Source organism: Dermacentor variabilis, chromosome 9 (genome assembly GCF_050947875.1).
Source record: "Dermacentor variabilis isolate Ectoservices chromosome 9, ASM5094787v1, whole genome shotgun sequence".
NCBI lineage: Eukaryota > Metazoa > Arthropoda > Arachnida > Ixodida > Ixodidae > Dermacentor > Dermacentor variabilis.
In genome coordinates, this window is record NC_134576.1 from 87,869,187 (window position 1) to 87,888,548 (window position 19,362).

The 19,362-nt window shown below is 47.7% G+C and overlaps 1 protein-coding gene across 8 annotated transcripts in view; it reads left to right on the plus strand.

The window, feature by feature from the left end:
- ArfGAP1 (ADP-ribosylation factor GTPase-activating protein 1) overlaps nucleotides 1–19,362 on the plus strand; it is a 62,484-nt gene that overhangs the window by 29,610 nt on the left and 13,512 nt on the right. For all 8 annotated transcript variants that reach the window (XM_075668647.1, XM_075668654.1, XM_075668653.1 and 5 more), the window contains one exon: nucleotides 2,489–2,634. In XM_075668647.1, the coding sequence (XP_075524762.1) occupies nucleotides 2,489–2,634 (146 nt within the window). The remainder of the gene's footprint in view (nucleotides 1–2,488; nucleotides 2,635–19,362) is intronic.

Here is a 19,362-nt window from a genome sequence, read left to right on the forward strand (position 1 = left end):
GTATAATCACTTAATGTAACTGAAGTACTACAAGTTTTTTTTTTTCTAATTCATATTTCGCATTCGCATTGCAACTTGTGCTGATGGTACAATCAGCTTGAGTTCTCAGGCCAAATGGGGAAAGGTAAGCGATCATCTCTCCTGGGTTATACAGTGTGCAATGTGACAAATTGTTGTGTATTATGTTGTGTATATTAGGTAAACACGGTTCACCTAATACATTACCAGAATTGTACCACTGCTGTACAAACAGAGGAATGTGAAGATACAAATATCTATTCTACTGTGACTCAGTCACATTTGATGTTGAATTCCAATGGCGGAGTCGGAGTAAGTTTTTCTGCTCGTTTCGGAGCAAGTTTGTTCCAATGGCAGAGTGAGGGCGGGAGTAAGGTGTTCCAATGAGAGTGTCGGAGGGGATTCAGAGCGGGAGTCACTCCGTGGAGCAGAAAAAGATGCTCCGCCAAAATCGGCGGAGTGGACCGGAACTCTGCGTGACGTATTGCCTTTACCACGTTTGTCTGCTGGGAGGCGCCACCGGTCACGACTTGCGAGGAAGCAAAAGCTGCTGCACGCTTGACGAGATATCCATTCCGCACTTTTAAAAAAACAACAGGTGAACGGCGCTGAAGAGACAAGTGACCGGTGCGGCGGTGCTGGGAGCAAACAGCGGAAGGAAATGTCAACACGCAAGGTATCCTGGGCAACTCTGTGATAGAACTCCCGCTTCCGCCGTGCTCCGGCGGCGCAGGTTGTGTTCCACTTGCGGATCTGGAGGCGTTGCTCTGCGCCAGAGTCGAGTGCTCGCTCGCGGAGTCCTTCGGCTGCTCAGACTCCACCATTGGAATTCAACATGAGTTTCTGCTGAAAATTCACTTGCTACTTAAAGGGGCCCTGAACCACTTTTTATCAAAGTGGGGAAAGACATTTGAAGTGAAGATCGGCTATTTCAGAACCACTTTGCTGCAAAAAGTACTTCGATGCGTTCAGCTGAAGCGGAGTTATTGGCAATCAAACACGGCCTCAGCTGTGCTCCCCTTCCTCCTCCAATGCCTTGCACTGCGAAGGCTACGGCGGAGACGTCACCGTGGCACGCAGTTCAAATTTCCAATTTGGTGGCTATGCCGTGCTAAACCTCAGCGAAACGCGGCTGTCCTCAGAGAGCCGCAGTGCGCTTAGCCACTAGACTAGTGGCGGCACCTCGTGGCGGCCGCAGTGCAGTCGAGCACAGCGACCAATAGCAGCCGCATATTGTGCTTTATGACGTATGCTTTATGACGGAATAAAGCACACGGAAAAGAGTGAGGATCATGGTGTTTTTGAAACGAGAGCGTTTGAGAAAAAGGTGACTTAGCGCTCCGCTTGCGAGCTCCACAGACCGCGTACGACAGCAGAGCTTGACTGAGATGTTCACAACAGCGTATGCTACCCGCGGACTATGTTATTTCACCAAGCCTGAGGGGTGGTTCAGGGCCCCTTTAATGTTTCTGACCCAAAGAGGCATTAAAAGATGTTATCTTCATTTCAAATATTATGAGTGTGTTCTAGTTGTTGCACATGTAAATATGGACTGCCTGTTTAACGTGCAGATGTATGTGGTTTCTGCATGAACTCTATTTTCTTTCTTTTTTTTTTCAGGTTTCATAAATTTTTCATGGCCAGTAATATACATGGAGTAAAATTATGAAATTTGTACAGATCATTCTGTTAACATCATCTTGAAAACACTTGCTTAACCTTCTGTGTAAACGTGCATGTTTGTGACAAGCTTAATGTGTAATTGTGATAACTTTTATAATGAAGTGAATTTTCACCTTTAAATGTAGTAGCTGTTCTGTAACTTTAAATAATGGCAACAGCTGTGTTAATCTTGACACTTTGGTTACTCTTTTTCAAGTCCAAAACTAACATCGGCTGCAGTATAAATTGCAGGAGTAATTCATATGTTAGGCTACGTCTGCCCGTAGGTGGAGGCAGTCTGCAGGCTGGCGCAAGCTTTGAGTAGGTGACCTCTTCTCTTTTGAGCAGAAGTTCTCATGTTTGGTTTGCAGCCACTGTGGCTGCATTCCATTGGAGGATCAGCGAGAAAGCACTTGTCAGCTGTCAGCGCAAATTCATGCGCCAACAATTCCAAAACTGCTCCAATGCATTGTGACGTTTCCACTTTCAGCTGCTTTTGTAACAGTGGTTAATTCAGACTCCGAAACATATACACTTGGGACTACTTCATTCACGTTTACAAACAGACTACAGAGGGATTACACGTCGCCCTTCCATGTAGTTACTCATAACGGGCATTCTGATCATTTAGTTCCTGTCTACGTTTTAATTTGTACTGATGCTACAAGGGTCCACGAAATTCACAAAATTTGACAACAGTGCTCCTTTATGGCACCGCTTACCAAGTGTTGTTTCGGGATGTTAAACCGCAAGTAACTATTCAACCAGTAAGGCATTCCTTGTTCCCTCTCTTACATGTGTGCCTTAGGTGGTGGACGTGAGTCGGCGTGGAGTACAAGACCTTTCGACGCTGTTTGCTCAGAAGGCCACCACGTTGGAGACGGCCGAGGGCGCCCCCAGCGAGAAGTCTTCTCTCCTCTTCGCTTCCTCTTCCTCCCCCTCGTCACGCGACAGGTCTGTGCCATTTCCCCCTTCTCCTTGTCATGAGAATCCGTGGTCTGGGCATTTGCACTCGTGCCAAGTTGTGGAAGGGGCTCGTGTGTCGACAATCGCGGTTTTGAGCACAAAACGAGAACAGAGGAAGGCAAAGAAGCAGGATAAGCGTTTACTGAAACACCCTGCTGTGATAGCGTAGTGGCTTTGGCGTTGAGCTGATATGCACGAGGTCTTGGGATTGAATCCTGAGCTGTGGTGGCTGCATTTTGATGGAGGCTAAATGCAAAAAACGTCCGTGTACCGTGCATTTGGTGCACATTAAAGAACCCTAGGTGGTCAAAATTAATCCGGAGCTTCTCATAATCAGGTCGTGGTTTTGGCTCATAAAACCCCAGAATGTACTAGCTTTTTTTTTTTGTGGAGAGGTGATAGGCAAAGAAGCAGAAAGAGGGCAAACAAAGAAACAAGAAAAAAAAAGGAAAAGAAAGGAAGGTTTCTTTGCCCTATGGTGTGTGTGTACAAATTCCAATGCCTCAAATAAACAAGTTTCAGCTATGCACTTGTCCTATCTTGGTCTCTGTGCATACTTGTTTTGTGCTAGAAAACATAAGGGAGGAGGAAAGAGAAAAGCAGAAGGCAAAGAGGTTAACCAGAATAATGTCCGGTTGGCTGCCCTACACGGGCGGAATGGGAAAGGGGAAAACAAAGATGACAGGGAGAGAGAGGAGGGAAGGAAAGAAGGAAATTAGCGGTGAATTCGCTGACACGCGTGGTCTAATGTAAATTGCATTAATAGTCACAGACGTTCACACGAGCCCGTTGTCCTCAAGAAGCACAAAAGCGCCTTCACCGCTTTATGGGCTAACAACGATGGGGGAGATGTTCCAGCAGCACCTGCATAGAAAGCGGCCAATTGTCCAGTTCTCAGAGAGCGTTAGCAAGTTCTTGTCTTTCTGGGGCACATCGTGGACAGTAGAGAACATGAATGCCACATTGGGCCTAAGCAGGAGAAGCGTTCCAGCACAGCAGATGTGCTTGTGTTTATTCCATGATGATGTACTAAGGATGTCTAAAGTTTTTGGTAGGGGGGACGTTCACAAGGGTATGGAGGCTTAAAGGTATTCACAGTGGTAGAACAAGGAACGTCACTAAAGCCGACGTTTCAACAAGGACACTTGTCTTTGTCAGAGCAGCAAATACCTTGTGCTGTGCTAACATTTTATCACCAAGGCTATTCCCTTTGTCGCGGGACAAGTGTGTGCTGTCGTTTTCTCATGATGTGTGTGTGTGTGATGGGATGTAGTTCGAGGCAAATTGTGCCAAACCAGGAAAAGTCATTTTAACTGTGTAAAAGCATTGCAAGCTGAAAGCACACTAGGAGTGAATATGAATATGAATTCTCGGATGAATGTTTGAAAAAGAGTAAGCTAATTAGCAGAAACCTTCAAAACACCATTACCACTGCTTATTGATGCAAAATGTGACCAAAGGGCTGACCACATGGAATAGATTTCTGGTGTATGTTTAGTACGGCATTGCAAAACATCCATCGGTAACCACATTTCTATGGCAATCAGCACGCATGTCAGGTGATGATTGATTCTGTCTGTGAACACATCGAACAACTTCTGGCTGCAATTACAGGAATGCCACTGTAAATGGACACGGCTGTAAGCAAACCCTTGCTAAAAACTCGCTACGTATTTACATTCTATATGATTACTAGTTATAAGCTGCTTCTGCTCATAGTGTTCTTATGCGACTCTTGCCGCTGACAGCAAAACGGTCATTTTTGGATAGCGTCAATAGATGCTGTCATTTTGCCAACACAAAAAATTATGCAGATCCAATGCACATTTTGGCATCCATGCCATGCGGCGAAGTTTTCGTGAAGCGTTTAATGAAGTACTATAAATTTGCCCATTTCATTCCTGCATCATTGGCATAAATGAAACTGGCGTGCATGCGTGGTACTCTTGAGCACTAGTGCCACACAGTGTGACGACTTTTATATTGGCTTCTATTTATTAATTTCTTCTTATGTATTATAAACGTACCACCCACTTCTTGACCATTCCCCCATTGTGAACATTTGCCATAGCATGGAAATTGTCATTGTCATCGTCAACACACAGCAATTATCTTAAAGAACAACAGCAAACGCTCAGTTGTACAAACATCGGTTTGACGAATATTTCAGAATAACGAAATTTTAGAAAATCCCCGGCGGTTTTCCTGTGCATTCTATGCAAAAATCTTTCAGGTAAATGAATTTCTCACTAGCGAATATTTCACTTGAACGAACTTGATCAGTGGACCTGTGCTCATTTCTGAAATCAGTTCAATGCAGTTTTGCTCCCTGCAGTGCTGGCATCGCCAATGCCCGCCGCCCCCAAATTGCCCCTCCAGCGGCCGCTATGTGCAGTGTGACAGTGAGCTTGTTACCTGTGCTGAGCTGTCAGATCTGGAAATTATTTAATGTTTGTTCCGAAGAAGAAGAATGCGACGAGGAGGACGCAGTGTCAGAGCTAGATTCAAATCCTGCAATTCTAGCTGAGGCCTGAGGCTGCAGGATGCTTTGGAAAGTTGCGAGACTTCGTGTCTTGGCAACAAGCTGTGCCAGAGGTAAAGCACAAAAACATGACTCTCTGGACAGCTTTGTTACTTCTCGTGCTTGAAGAGCACCAGTGTAACTGAAAATTATATTTCTTTTTTTTTTTTTTTTTCAAAATGAGATAGGGAACAACGTGGCTGCTGTAGACTTTGTATATATTGATGTACATTACTCCATAAATTGCATTTCATACTTTTGACTCGATATCTGCATGCTGTGCCCTATGCTGTTCCGTGTTCTAGTGAACATTCAGTTTAGTGAACTTTCAGTTAAGTAAACTATTTCCTTGGATCCCTTGAAGTTCACTCGAGTTAGAGTTCACTGTAGAGTGCATTGGCACGATACAAGTTTACGTGCCATTGTGGCCTAATGGTTATAGCATTAGAGAGCTATGTCTAGGAGGCTGAGGTTTGATCCCAGCATTGGGCACGTAATTCAATTTTCTTTTTTTTTTCTTTGAAGTATTAGCTATTTGCCGAGACAGCAGCAGCAGCACTCAACCAGCTTGCAGCCAGTCAGGAAAGTTTGGGAAGGTTCACAAAGCAAGCTTTGTTTTAAAATTTCTATTGGCTATGTTGCAGGGTAGCAAAAAGTAGCAAAATAAATTATTTCAGTATGTCATTATAGAGCAACATTCTAATTATATAAGTGACAATAGGGCTGAATTATAAGAACTTTTATACAAAACAAACAATTATAAAGAAGCAAGTGTAGCTATAAACCAATAGGCAGTGATAAAGTAGAGTAAGATGCGTATTGCAGGCAACAGTTGAAGCCAACATCAAGCCAAAGATTTGTAAAGGCCATTGCATGGTCAACCACCATGTCGTGTTTTACGTTGCAGCGAAAAGATCCCACATGCCTAATCCAGAAGTTAAAGAAATGTACATTTTTATTTATAACCCAAGATCTCTGCACTTGCTATAGGACACCCACAGTTCCCTGACTCTGGGCTTTGCTGTAAGCGGTATTTGGCCGCATCACTTTGATTTGCCCAGCACATGTCAGAGGAACAAGATGGCATGCGTCATCTCTGGCATTAAGGAGGAAACAAAAGAAACGGGGACAATGAATACTAGGAGTAGGATGTCCAGGAGCTTCAGTCCTTGATGGAACGGCTCTTGTGACAGTTTCCTTAGGAATAGTGCTAGATGCTCCATGTACATGTTGTGTTTGCAGTTTGACAGGCATTAGATCTTCTGTGTACCTATTGTCTTAAAATGCTGTTCAGAAGCATTTGCAGTTACTTCTGCGCACTTTGTACAAAACTTAATTTTTTCTTGTGCTGCTGATGCTGCTACTGGTGAAAACAGTTGCCTGCTTTTCTGTAAGCAGTATCAGGAACACGGGAAGGTGACCTGAGAAAATTGTTAAACACTGTTGGTGAAACGTGTTTTATTTACTGTCGCCCGAGTCCTCTCTCTGTGCTCTTGAACCAATTCTGCTGCATGCAAGAAGTTAGACCTGTTCTAGAGCAATATTGCACTCGTGAACTTGAATTTTAATAGGATTGATAAGTGGGCTAGTTGGTAACGCATTATTAGAAAACTTAGAGCGCAAGAAAGACACCGGACTAACTGACCATCACCACCAAAAGTGTTGGACTCCTGCCCCCTGCAACAACGGGCAGTTCTCTAGGAATTTGGGTGCACTAACTCCTGAGCTAGCGAGCAACATTTATCATGGGTAACTTGTGCAGGGTATTGTGTGACAAGTAGGCTGTGAGAGTGGTGGTGTTATGCATGTATTTTTAAGGCGACAGCAGGCAACACTGTAGTGGAAAGAGATGATGTGTGAATGTCAGTGAAGATTGAGAAAGTGGTGGTATCCAGTGTGGGAGCGCCGTAAATGCTGTCACCGTAAATGATCTCAGATATTTAGTTTGGTTGCGAGTCTGCTCTCGTGTGTGGTCTCCTACCTTTCCTTATCATTTGTGCAGCTTAAAGGAGTGCTTACACACACTTTGGAAGTTGCAGAAATGCTACTACACTTTCCTCGCACTCAAAAGAATGACATAAAGCATGAATATCGGGAAACATACCTATAGCATGCTTTAATTTGATATTAAAGTTGGTCTTGAAATGCCAGAACTGGCATCATTGACACCTTGAAAAAGGGCAGAACTTGCGGACTTCATGTGGTAGTAAGGCTAGCTACGATGACATTCATTAAGAAAAAAGAGAGTGCTGCATGCGTTTCTTTTGACACCGCTTGCACATGCTAGCTTCAGCCATCTCAGGGGCAGAGAGGGTCAACACGATGTCATGACTCACTGAACACTTGCTTACTGAAACTGATTCGTAGGAACTAGTGTTATAGTAAATTAGGGCACTCTGGTGCTTGGCAGCAGGTTTTTCTAGGATTTAGATAGCTTGCACCTTCATTGAAAGCAAAAAGATAATAGGTCCAAAAAAAAAATATGCTGATCCTATGGGAATATGCTGACTGTGGGAATCTGATTTAAGTGAAGCTTTCTGTGCTGCTTGCGTGCATTGACGGTATTTGACGGTGATGTTAACGGCAAACAATAGTTATGTAATGTTAAATTTACCTTTCCTGCACCACTTGTGTTTGCCCTCGTAGTACACAAAACACAGAGAGAGACATGTCATTAATTCACTAATTCCTTTACTGGAGGAGAGCCAAATGAGCAATGTGTCGGTATGGGATCTGGTTGTACCCGTTCCCTGCCTCCTCTGTCACTCTCTACTCTGTCTCTGACATTCTCCCTGCCTCCTCGCTTGAATGTGGTTGCTGTTGTGCGTGAGCAAGGAGGAAAGCGAGGCAGCTCCTGCAATGCTTTAGCGGGGGGGGGGGGGGGGGAGGTCGCGCCTAATTACGTCGTCCAAAGGGCATTGTGATCCCACTCTACCGAAACATCCTTGACGTCGCCTATCTCATCTCCCTCACTCCTGCCTTGAGCTCTCAGCCACCCCCCTACCCCCCTCCCGACGCGGCGTGCAAGGCAGCATCAGCAGTGAAAAAGGCCATGGAAGAGGCAAAAGAAATCTTCGCTTTAAAAGAAAAAAAAAAGAGCGGGGGGGGGGGGAGAGGGCTGATTTTTCTGCCTGCGATTCTGACGATCAGTGATAAAGGACAAAATGCGCGCGGATTGCGTCATTCATTTTTTTTTTTTCGTGTAAGAAGCGCGGAGCCTTGCAGTGGACAAACTGAGTACCCTCCCCTCCGAGTATCGCAGACTTCTCTATGGCTGCCTCTGCAGGCCAGGGTTCGGGCAAGCAACCGCTCCCCCCAACCCCCCTTCGACCCCGAAAGCAGCGCCGACGCCCCCTGCAGGCCCGTCGCCGGCGGCGAAGGCCGAACGCCCGGCGCGTCGCGTGCCCCGGTGGCCTGCCTGCGCGCTTCCATAGCCGCCGTGCCAGTCCCCCCCCCCCTCCCCCTGCCCCCCCGAGCATTTTCCGGACTATTTATGCGCGCACTTCCCCTCATTGCCGCTCGCGCATGGTTGTGTGTCCAGTTCCCGCTGTTTCGCTGCCCTCCCGGCGTACCTCGTCGTATAATAACGCTGATTCCTGTTAGTTAATTGCCTGGAACGTGGAGCGCGTTTGCCAGGAGAGCAGGATTACTCCGCTGTGGCAGCCAAGCCGTCTGCCGGATCGTGGTTTGGGCGGTGAAGGGGTTGCGACCGTCGGCATTCCTTATACTCGGATTATTGCGGCTGCCGATTCGACTCGCCGCCGTCTCTTGGCGCTTGCGCGAGCGAAGGGAGCAAAAGGCAGGGGTGGAGGTTGTCTTCGAATAGCGTGTAGGTTTGCAGTCGCCATGATGCCGCGGAATTATACCCCGTTTCACTGGTTCCATACTGTAGTGCAGTAATGCAAGTCCAACTCCGTGTGTTTCGCTATGCAGTTGTAATTGATCTGCGACGTTGGCCACTGAATGACTACTTCGTGTGTCACTGCAACTTGTGGGTGTAAGGGTTTCGTCAGAAAACGTGTTGTTTATACAGCGCACATGCGACGCACTATGTTTTATTCGCAAGCGGTGTGCTGTGGCCACTTGTCGCAGAGGGCGTGTCACTCCGCTCGCTCGGTGGTAACTGGGTTCAGATCTGCGACGCCTTCCGTGTTGTAGCCACGTTACATTTTGCGACATGAAATCGTGAGACTTAATGTTGCGTCGAATTACACGACGCGTACCTATATGTGTCGTGCGCGACGCAATATCTTATTGGTCGTGCATGCGAGCAGTGGGTGAAGCCTAGCTTTCGTTGCGGTGCTCGCTGTGTGTAAAACGCAGTACATAGTGGTGTTTCTTACTACTGCTCTTGAAGTTATAGACTGTTTGCATTGACGTCATCGGGGCCGCCATCTTGGGGTTCTAGCACGTCGAGAAGATGCGTATAACGAGAATCACAGTAGCAAGACGAGCGCGTCTTGCTGATCAACAAGTCGACAACAACGATTATTCGGTGAAAAACGTACGCGTGGTAATGTGGTTCACTGACGTTATCGTAGCCGCCACGTTCGGGTACTAGCATGGTACCCAAACATCCCCTCCACCCCAGTAAAGTGAAAAAGCCTACTAACAGCATTTCGCGTATTATGCTTCCGCAACAAGCCAAAGTATCTGCTGTTCGCGTACATGCTCTTTGTAGCGGTTTCTCGCAGCTAAAGAAAAAAGACGAAACTTGTGTGCCATTTCGGAACGCGAGGAGGTGCACTTTGTAATGCAAGTGGGCGTAAAGTGTCCGTATGGGTGTAAAGCCAGAATACACTCCTTTTCCGTCTACTAGAATGTCGCCGCAGTACGCGGTTTGGCTTCTGAGCCTTTTAGCTTTCCCGGTTTGGTGCACCGTGTTGAAGGACAGTGGCGAAACTGCCCGGGATTTTTTTTTTTTCAATTACGCTAAACGGGCCCCAACGTATCGCGGACCTTTTCCTGGAAGTTCGTGCTTTCCTGGAATCTTGAGCTCCTAAGCGCTTAGTGCGGCCGTAGGAACAAGCGACCAGCGCTTATTTATTACACGACGATAACGCTAACCAATTGCGGCGGTATTTTTAAGCGGCGCGTGGTGTGAAATATTTTAGTGGCGTCATTGAACTAAAGAAAGCGCGCCTTTTAGTACGTGCATATGTTATAGATGTGGTCAAAAAAGAAAAAGGAACGGAAGGGCCGAGCAACCCAAAGCAACAAACAGACAAACGAAGTGTATTTCTTTTTCGCTTGTTTGTTCGGGGTGAGCATAATGACGTGCGACCAAAGCCGCACCTGTAGTCTAATCTGTAGCTGCGTGCAGCGCCCCCTGGGAGCTTGCGTCAAGCAGCTGCAGGGCGATCGGTTCCCGCAAGCTGCTTGCGCGCGTGCACGGGGAGACGCCTTTTGTCGCCTCAGTTCTCGCGTTTTAGCGCCAATTTATAGCCCTTTATGACTGCCTTACCGCACGTTCTCGTACACACACACACACACACACACACACACACACACACACACACACACACACACACACACACACACACACACACACACACACACACACACACACACACACACACACAACACACACACACACACACACACACACACACACACACACACACACACACACACACACACACACACACACACACACACACACGCACAAACACACACACACACACACACACACACACACACACACACACACACACACACACACACACACACTCCCCAGTCCTCGAATGCAGCGCTCGCGTGCGTCCACGTCTGGCGACCTGAGCAGCGGCTGGCACCCGTTCCATAGAGTGAAACGCGTGACAGAGCGCAGCTGCGCTACAAGTCGGGCACGTGGCGCGCGATTTGAATGGAGAGTTTCTAGGAACGTGCGCGTTTCTCGGAGCGATGTCGTGTGCGTGTTTGAGAAAGACAGTGAGAGAAGGGTAGGAAAGATGGAGGGAATCGGGTGGGGGGGGGGGGGGGAGGAGTGACTAGCGCTCCTTGTGATGGCAGCAGCGTGTTGCGCAGGAAGTTCCCCATATAGTATGTCGCTACGCGACGGTGGCAGCTTGTAGGATGACTGAGCTCGACGAACGCGAACGCAACTTTGTTGCCTGCAGGAGTATTACCGCGTGTTCTTGCAAGCCGACCTAAGTTATTCATTTGACAAACAGTCCACTGCGCCAACTTGCGCCCTGAAAGCCGAGCCAAGCTCGCTCTTTTGGGCGGACGCGCCTGCTGTCGAAGTCAGCCGTGTCTGTGCTACTTATGGTACTTTTTAAGTAGGAAGGTTTTTTGCTAATCACAAGGACAAAGGACACTGACTGAAAAGGCTACTTTGTGCTTGTCATTGACACTGGCGTGTCCAGAAGTCCGGGGGGAGGGGGGCTCTCGCACACTCATCCCCCGACTCGAGTAATATAATATAGTAACTCGAAAACGGTGGTAACCTCCCCTTCTCTGTAGGGTTAACCAGGTTCAGCCCCATGGTCAGTAGTATAAAACCGTCTCAATGAAGCCGCAGTTTCGCCGGACAGGCGAATCATTCATAGCGATAGCAAAGTATTAGACAACTGCACCGAGTAAGGTTCGTAGTTTTGTCGGCCGTATAAATTGCAATAAATATTCGCTCGCTAATTAGCAAGCACGGTGTCACGCGCGTACAGGCAAACGTGAACAGATCTCACTCGATGACCGCCAGCAATCGCTGTCACAACGCCGGCGCGATTAAGAGCGGCGGCCTCGGTGAGACGAACGCTTCGCGCAGTCCCTCGCTTCAACGCGTCTCCGAAACTTTAGATCACGCGGCTTCCAACTCCAACACTAGGCGAGCGGGAAAGACGGCGTGCCTAGAGGCGTAAAGGAGAGATTCTTCAACCTGGGGGCACCACTAATGTATCGCAGGTGCAGTTACCATATACATGTAACTAGCGCGCATGAACCGACCAGCCATCTCGGCTCACCCAGCTTTATGCATCCGCCGTCGATTACCTGCAAGATAGGGCACGTATGCGTTCAGCCTTGCATGCGGACAGCCATGCACAACCACGGCCGGGCTAAAGAAGACGCGCGCTTACTTGTCCCCCCCCCCCCTTTCAGAGAGCGCGCTTGATCGCGTTTTACCGACTCCCTCGTACACCTAGCGCGCGATTCATCACGTGACCTCCAACATTCGGCGCGCGCGGGAGGACAGGGCGCATCAAGCCACGCACCGACCTTCTCGGCTCACCCTTGCACGCTCTGCCTCGCAACTACAGCATATGGCGCGCAAGACGCTATCTTATTGCAGTTGGATTTTACGCGAAACCTCACGGCGACGACAACGGCGAAAATCTGCCCGGAGTGCCCGTATAATTTTCGTAGCGATAAAAGACGGCACACTGCACAGCGTGCCGTCCTTTCATGTGTCTTCACTTCGTCCTTGTTATTAGTTCCGTTCCCGCCTGACAGTGAATAACCAACGAGCCGATGCTTTCCCGTTATGCCAGTCGGAGAGTAAGGACGTCATCCAAGGCAATGGAAGAGGGCGGAATTGGCATGGTCCAAAAGCAGCGCTCTCTGGCTCTCGTTTCTTCTCCCTTCCTGTACTTGCACTGCAGTTGCCCTAATGTCAACCAAGCGTCATATAATACTAGAGTTAGTGTATATGCTACCAATATACAGTAACTCTATATAATACATACTCGCCCAAACCTCCCGCTCTTGTGCGCCTCCACAGGACCTCGCCAGCGAAGGTGACGAGCACGTGACCTCAGCGGTCGTTCAGTCGGATGTCGCGAACTTGAAGAGACGCTAGCAGACGGGCTATAACGAAGAAAGTATGGGCCTAAGTCGATCAAGCTGAATTTACTTGCAGACTCATGGCGCCGTATTTCTGTTGTATGCGCACGGCGAGGTTGAGTATAAGCGATAAAAATAGTCAGAAAAATAGACAATGTCGGTGCCAACTTGAAATCTCTCGTTGATTATCGCGCCGTCCTTTGTCGAAGTCGTCGCACTGACGTCATTTCTCAGACAAGTGTTGTCATGGGCGGATCGCAATGTGGGCGATACACAGGCCATTATAAAAACAATGGACAAATGAAAAGCACGCGTGTTTGTGTTCTTTCTTTATGAAATATACGGGTAACAGTGCAAACAGACGACCGCAAAAAGGGAGACACGTGAACACAAGCGATGTCTCCCTTCTTGTGGTCGTCTGTTTGGGCTCTTGCCCATATGTTCAAGATGTTCAACCAACTCGCCCCCCAAAAAAGTATTGATGTTGTGTTCTTCAGCCAATGTATACAGTGTTCTAGCTTTATATGCTGTGCGGGGACACGCATTTGTTACTTTGATGCTGCAGGCAAACAAAATAAAATTAATAATAACATGAAATTGCTTTTTTAGGAGTGCTCGATGACATTCTCGACTTGTCATTTTGTTGCGCTAAACGGACGTCCAGACTGTCTGAGCCAGAGAAAAAAAAAAGGAAAAAGGGGGAAACTCTGGAAAGCGTCAGAGCGCTTTAAATAATTTACTACCTCCACGAATCGGTCTCGGTTTCCGTACCCATGGAGGAGGTGTTGCGACGTCATGATACATTGGGTCGCTACGTTTTTTGTGATCGCCGCGACAAGTCACGCGCGAGCACTGCCAATAGACGCACTAAGCACTATTTGTCTATATTTTATGAGCAACGCCATCCCACGCATAGTGCAAAATTTTCTTTGGCAAGTTGCTTCTTAACTGAGGAGGAAAAAAAGTAACGCGACGAGTGCACAAGACAATTTTCTTTTCTTTCTCTCTTTTTTTCTTTCTTTTTTGTTCACGAGATACTGGTTTTCCGTCTCAGTTGCATACCTAACTTTATTGCTGTACGACGTCAGTAAATGGTGATCTGTGTCATGGCGTCGCGATAAGTCGCTGACGCCGGGGCGGCATTGGCAGGCGAACTTTATCGAATTAAAAGCACAAGTGTTTCCAAACGTTCGTACTTGCTTGGAAAACGCGATTAGCAAGAAGGGGTTGCCATTAGAGACCGTTATCGTCATCAGCGCAAAGCACGGGCAAGAGGCAGTTCTCCGCCCGCCTTTGCTAACTGTGTCATACTCGGTACCAGTGCAGTTGACGCAAGGATTGCGCGCATGCGTGCGGCTGTGCGTGTAACGGTTCTGTTCGTTGTTGTACACGCGTGCGGTCGCGTCAGTGTTCCGAATGCCGACGGACGCATCGAAGTGGTCAGTAGGAGAGCGCGTTCGAACGCGGCGTTATAGTCGTTTTCTTTCTTCTTGATGTATCTGTTTCGTTTCTGTGGCGCTGCTCGTGAGTTGAAAGGAGGAACGTCCGAGTTTCGCGAAAATACTTTGCTCAGGAGAAGAAGATGAAGGAGGGAGAAAAAAAATGTGTGTCGAGTCTATAAGCCTCTGTGGCGGCGTCCGTGCTGCGTGCGGCCTTCGCTTGGTTTCGGTTTCCTAGCCATCGCTTCGCTCATTTTCTTATATACACTTTTTTGTTTTCCGCAGTTTCCGTTTTCCTTACCCCCCCCCCCTCCCCGTTCGTAGTTTCTGCTGTGTATCCACGTGCTTGGAGCGCGTTAGCATCCATCTTTTTCTTCCCTGCTTCGCACACAAAGAGCTTGAAAGATGCCAGGGGTGTCCGAGTTTTGCGTGCCGTATATATAGATAACCGCGTGCGTTTTCCCCCTAGTCCAATTCTTTGTTTTGTTCTTGCGGCAGCAGTTTTTCCCGTAGCGGGGCCTTTGTTGCTTTCGCATATAGTGTCGCTGTATATGCTATTTCGCCTAGTATATAGTGTCCCCTACTTTCGCGGCTTCATCTGAGCGTTCGGAGGCAGCGCAGTCCCTGTCGATGTCCTTTGTTTGCAGCTTCGGACCAAGTTAATAATAGCGTTGTAGACAGTGCGCCGATCTGCTTGTATATGCGTCACCAATGGCGACGACGAGCGTATAACAATAGAATTTGTCTTCTTCTCGCTTCTGGGACTCTCTAGCACTCGATGCGTCACCAGCGACGTCTGCGCATCCTTTCCGGGCAAACGATGGTTCGCCGTAGGCATAACAGTGTATCGCACGCTGTCGTCTGCTTCTGCCACCATGGGAACAGACGACAGCCCCGTGCGCGCCCGCTGACCGCATCCTCAATAGTCTTTCCGGGACGCCTCTCTGCCTGTGGATAATAACGATTTCAACAATGGCGCTCGCCTCTACTGTGTATGGCGAAGTCCTTTCTTGCAGATGTGCATTGGCCAGTGATGGTGCTGCTGGCTTCCTGAGCAGCCGCCGACCGGCTGTGTCCAGATGAGCAGTGTCGTTACGACGTGGTTGTGCTCGCAGCGAAGCAGCCTCCTTGTTGGCGGTTGCATTTCCGCCTTGAAGTCACCTCGTTTGGCGCTTGCAGACAGGCTTAGCATGCGGTTACGTTTTGAACTAAGCAGGTGGTTGCTCTCCCTTGCAAATAGTTGCTAACAGCACAAGCTGGCTTCCATCCAGTATTCGAACGCGACGAGCCGCCTTATGCATAGTTGTACGAATCACCCTTCCAAGCTGATGGTGGTGGTTCGCGTCCGACGTGGCAATATATCGCAACCGTCGTCTGTTTTAACATTATTTAAACAGACGACATTACGACCACATCCGTCTGTGCTGCGAATATTGTGCTGGGAATAGCATTCCTTTATTTTGATTTTCTTCTTTCTTTCTTTGTGTGTGTGTGTGTGTGTTTTTCACGCTATTCTCTCGAAAAACAGTGGCTGTATTTTCTGGCGCTTTTATTTGAGCAAAGAAAAAAGGTTCTGTAATCTATAGATCACATCCGGCTGCGATTTCTCTAACAAGTCTGTCTGTGAGTTCACCGTGGACCAGGAACATGTTTTTATTTTATTTTTTTTTCGGTAACTTGGGTTCACGCATTGCTATCGTTGAGACGACCTTTGATACGTCTTGCGTGAGAAGCATGTTGTCGATTGGTCCTTCGATATCCTTTAGTTCATTGCTTGTTTTTATTTAGGTTACTATGCACTTTACTCCACTGTTACATTGAAAAAGATAAGTTCAAGAGCATAAAGAGATTTTTAAAAATTTCATTAAAAAGCGAAAACTTGTGCATCTGTATCATTTACTCGCCTTCTGTTCGTAATGTGATTTCCATTTCTAAATGGTGGCTCTGGTCGCGCTGGAAAGGGGGTTCCATGCGCTCCTTTGGTGCGCTTGACGACATTGTCATTCGCTCGAAGGCTACCGGCTGGTCACAATTCGCATTGTTTCGGTGGAATACTAATGTAAACTTAAGTACCGTGTGGTTGACCACGTCCACCTGTAAGTTCCCTGCCTGCACGAGGTCATCGGCAAAGCAATTAGAAACGGTCGTCGTTGGAACTATGGCTATGGTGGCTATATCTATACTGTGCCGCCACTTTGTGGAGTTCGTCTTGAGCGCACATCTCACATCTTTTTCTTGCTCGCTGCTAACAAAAAAAAAAAACAAAAAAAACGCGTAGGCACGAATAAAGGAGTGGCGACAGGTGAAATGCGAATATTTTCCATATGCTAATAGATCTTCAAAACGAAATAATCTGTTACCGCCGCGCACATTAACATCATTGTTTCTAGAGTACAGACAACTTTTTTCCTTCCGCCACCATTGGCTTGTCGTTGTCCTGCCCCGAAATATGGTTCTTACCGTGTACATGAAAAGCACCTTGAAGACGACGGAATTTCTGTGGTACGGGCACAGATACAGAGTGTGTGTGTGTGTGTGTGTATATATATATATATATATATATTAGGAGGATGTGGGTTGACCATTGGCCTGCTTGTTACAACCAGTGTAACAGTTCGTGCGGGCGGTCGTACTACGCCTGCGTCCACGTTTCGATACGCGCTCGCTCGCCCGCAATCTGAGCAGACGACGCGAGAAGCCGCGAAGCAGACGGACTGAACGCCAGGAAGGCTGCATAACTCTCTTCGTGCAGGAGCGCATGTAATCGACCTTAATAGGGCGGTAGTCGGGCGATGGCGTCCACTTTGCCCGGCGCACATAAAATATCGGCCGCGGCGTCTGGATCGCTGCACACGTATCGCGTAACCTCTAAAAGAACGCATGCGCTCCCGCGGAGCCACCGCGATAACCGATTTGTCGCCCGCCGTTTCGAATTTGCGTACATGCCGAGGGCGTGATTGCCGCAAACAAAAACAACGTCACAACGGTAGAGAAGGCTGAGGGAGGGAAGGCCGGTTTCCTTATAAGCGGCCGTTCGTGCGTGTCGAAGCTGCATGGTGTCTTTGCTTCTTTTTTTATCTCATTGTCATTTGACGAATTTCTTATTTCGTTTTTGCCGCCGGAGAGAGAGAGGGAGAGAGAGACCGCGCGGTGAAGTCATCAGGGAAACGTGGGCGTAACCAGATCTGAAGGACGTAGTACATACGAGAGCACAGCGGCATGGCCGCCACCCCCATAGATTGTGAAGAGAGAAGACGCCGTCTGCACGCGCGTTGGTTCGGCAGCCGCCTTACTTACGTGGGCCCCTCAGAAGCACGAACGACGTCGCCGTTGCTGCCATTTTGTCTTTTTTTCTTTCCTTGCCTTCCATTGTTGGTCGAGAAAGTTTATTTGGTTCGTTTGAAAAAAAAAAAAACGGGGGGGGGGGTCTCCGCGCTTTTTTTTTTTTTTTTTTGTGAAGTGCCCGTCTCTACGGTTTCCCCGTGAAGTGATCCGGGATAGGACAGAAAAGTGTACGTGGCGGTCGTTCGCATCATGACGACTCAACTGCGTGCTACTTTAAAAGAACGAGGGAAATAGCGACACATCTTTTGGCCGTATATGTATATCAAATCAAGTGGACAGGGTCCGTATTCATTTGACTGATTCTCTTTCAAGCTCCGAGCATCTTCCGTGATCCATTTCATTGTCGGAGGGGGGGGGGGGGCTTACATGAGAAGCTCTAGAAAGATTATGCAGACTTTAGGCAGTCATCTTGTCACGCTAAGGTAAAAGTCACAAATATCGTGGCCATTTCGTTTCGCCAGCGACACATGTGCGGTGCACGGAACAGCGATGACGATTATCGTTTCGTCGCAATATTACGCACTATATAGAGTGCGCAATTTCATTGCTCGCCCGCGCGTCGCTTCTTGTAGTTTAGTTCTCTAAGGCATCTCGGTGGGCTAGTTCTTGGATTTTTATTAACATGAACAATTGCTCAAATACACACCACACGACGAGATGCTCCCTCGTCTCGTCTTGTCGAGGTATTTGTGCGGTGTGTGCAACCGATCTCGTTCGCGAACGGAAAAATTGACATCCACCCGAATATAGCACGAAAGCTACGAAGGAAACCCACACATTTTTCCTCAACTACGAAGCTTTTGTTTCTGAGAAACCCGTGCGTTTTTCCTTTGTAGCTTCGTGCTACATACGGGTGGATGTCAATAGAGAGTTTTCGATTAAGGGGACGCAAGAGTTGAGGCCCCATAATCTAAAAAACTCTAATTTTTACGTTCATGAACCTCCCCCTCCACCTTGCAGAATTCCGCCGAACTAATTTGCCATACTGATCTTGTTAAATTTTCTACCGCAGGTATATCAAGTATGGCCTTAATTCTCATTCGTGAATTGAGCGTCCGGGGTGGGGGGGGGGGGGTCATTGCCACATGGAGTGATTGAAGAGCTGTGATAACATCATGTGCGAGCCCTAAAAACGTTACACTCTTTGTGGAGCAAATTTCGACAACGAAACGCCTTTCTCGTATGCACCCGTGCCCATGTTACACCGTTTTGGGAGTAATCGTTATTCTCATTTACATTCTTGCAGGCACACCTTCAGTATTACACTCTTTAGAAAGTTGTCATTCTCACATACACCCTTTAGAAAGTTACCATTCTCATATACACCCTTGTATTGTTACACCATTTAGAAGGTGATCGTTATTCTCGTACACACCGTCGGAATATTACACCGTTGGATACTGTGTCCACTCCCATAATCGTTATTCTCGTGGAAATCTGCTGGTGCTTGCCTGCCGAGAACCTTATAAACGCGCGAAAAGTTACTGACAGAGAAGTCCCCTGCGTACAGTGTCTAAATGAAACTGCGAGGATGAAGGCGATTGCCGTGTTGGACAAAAATAACTCCATTATGTTGGCGTAACATTGCGTACGTGTCCTAAATAAACACCCTCAACCATTCCAGAACCTGAC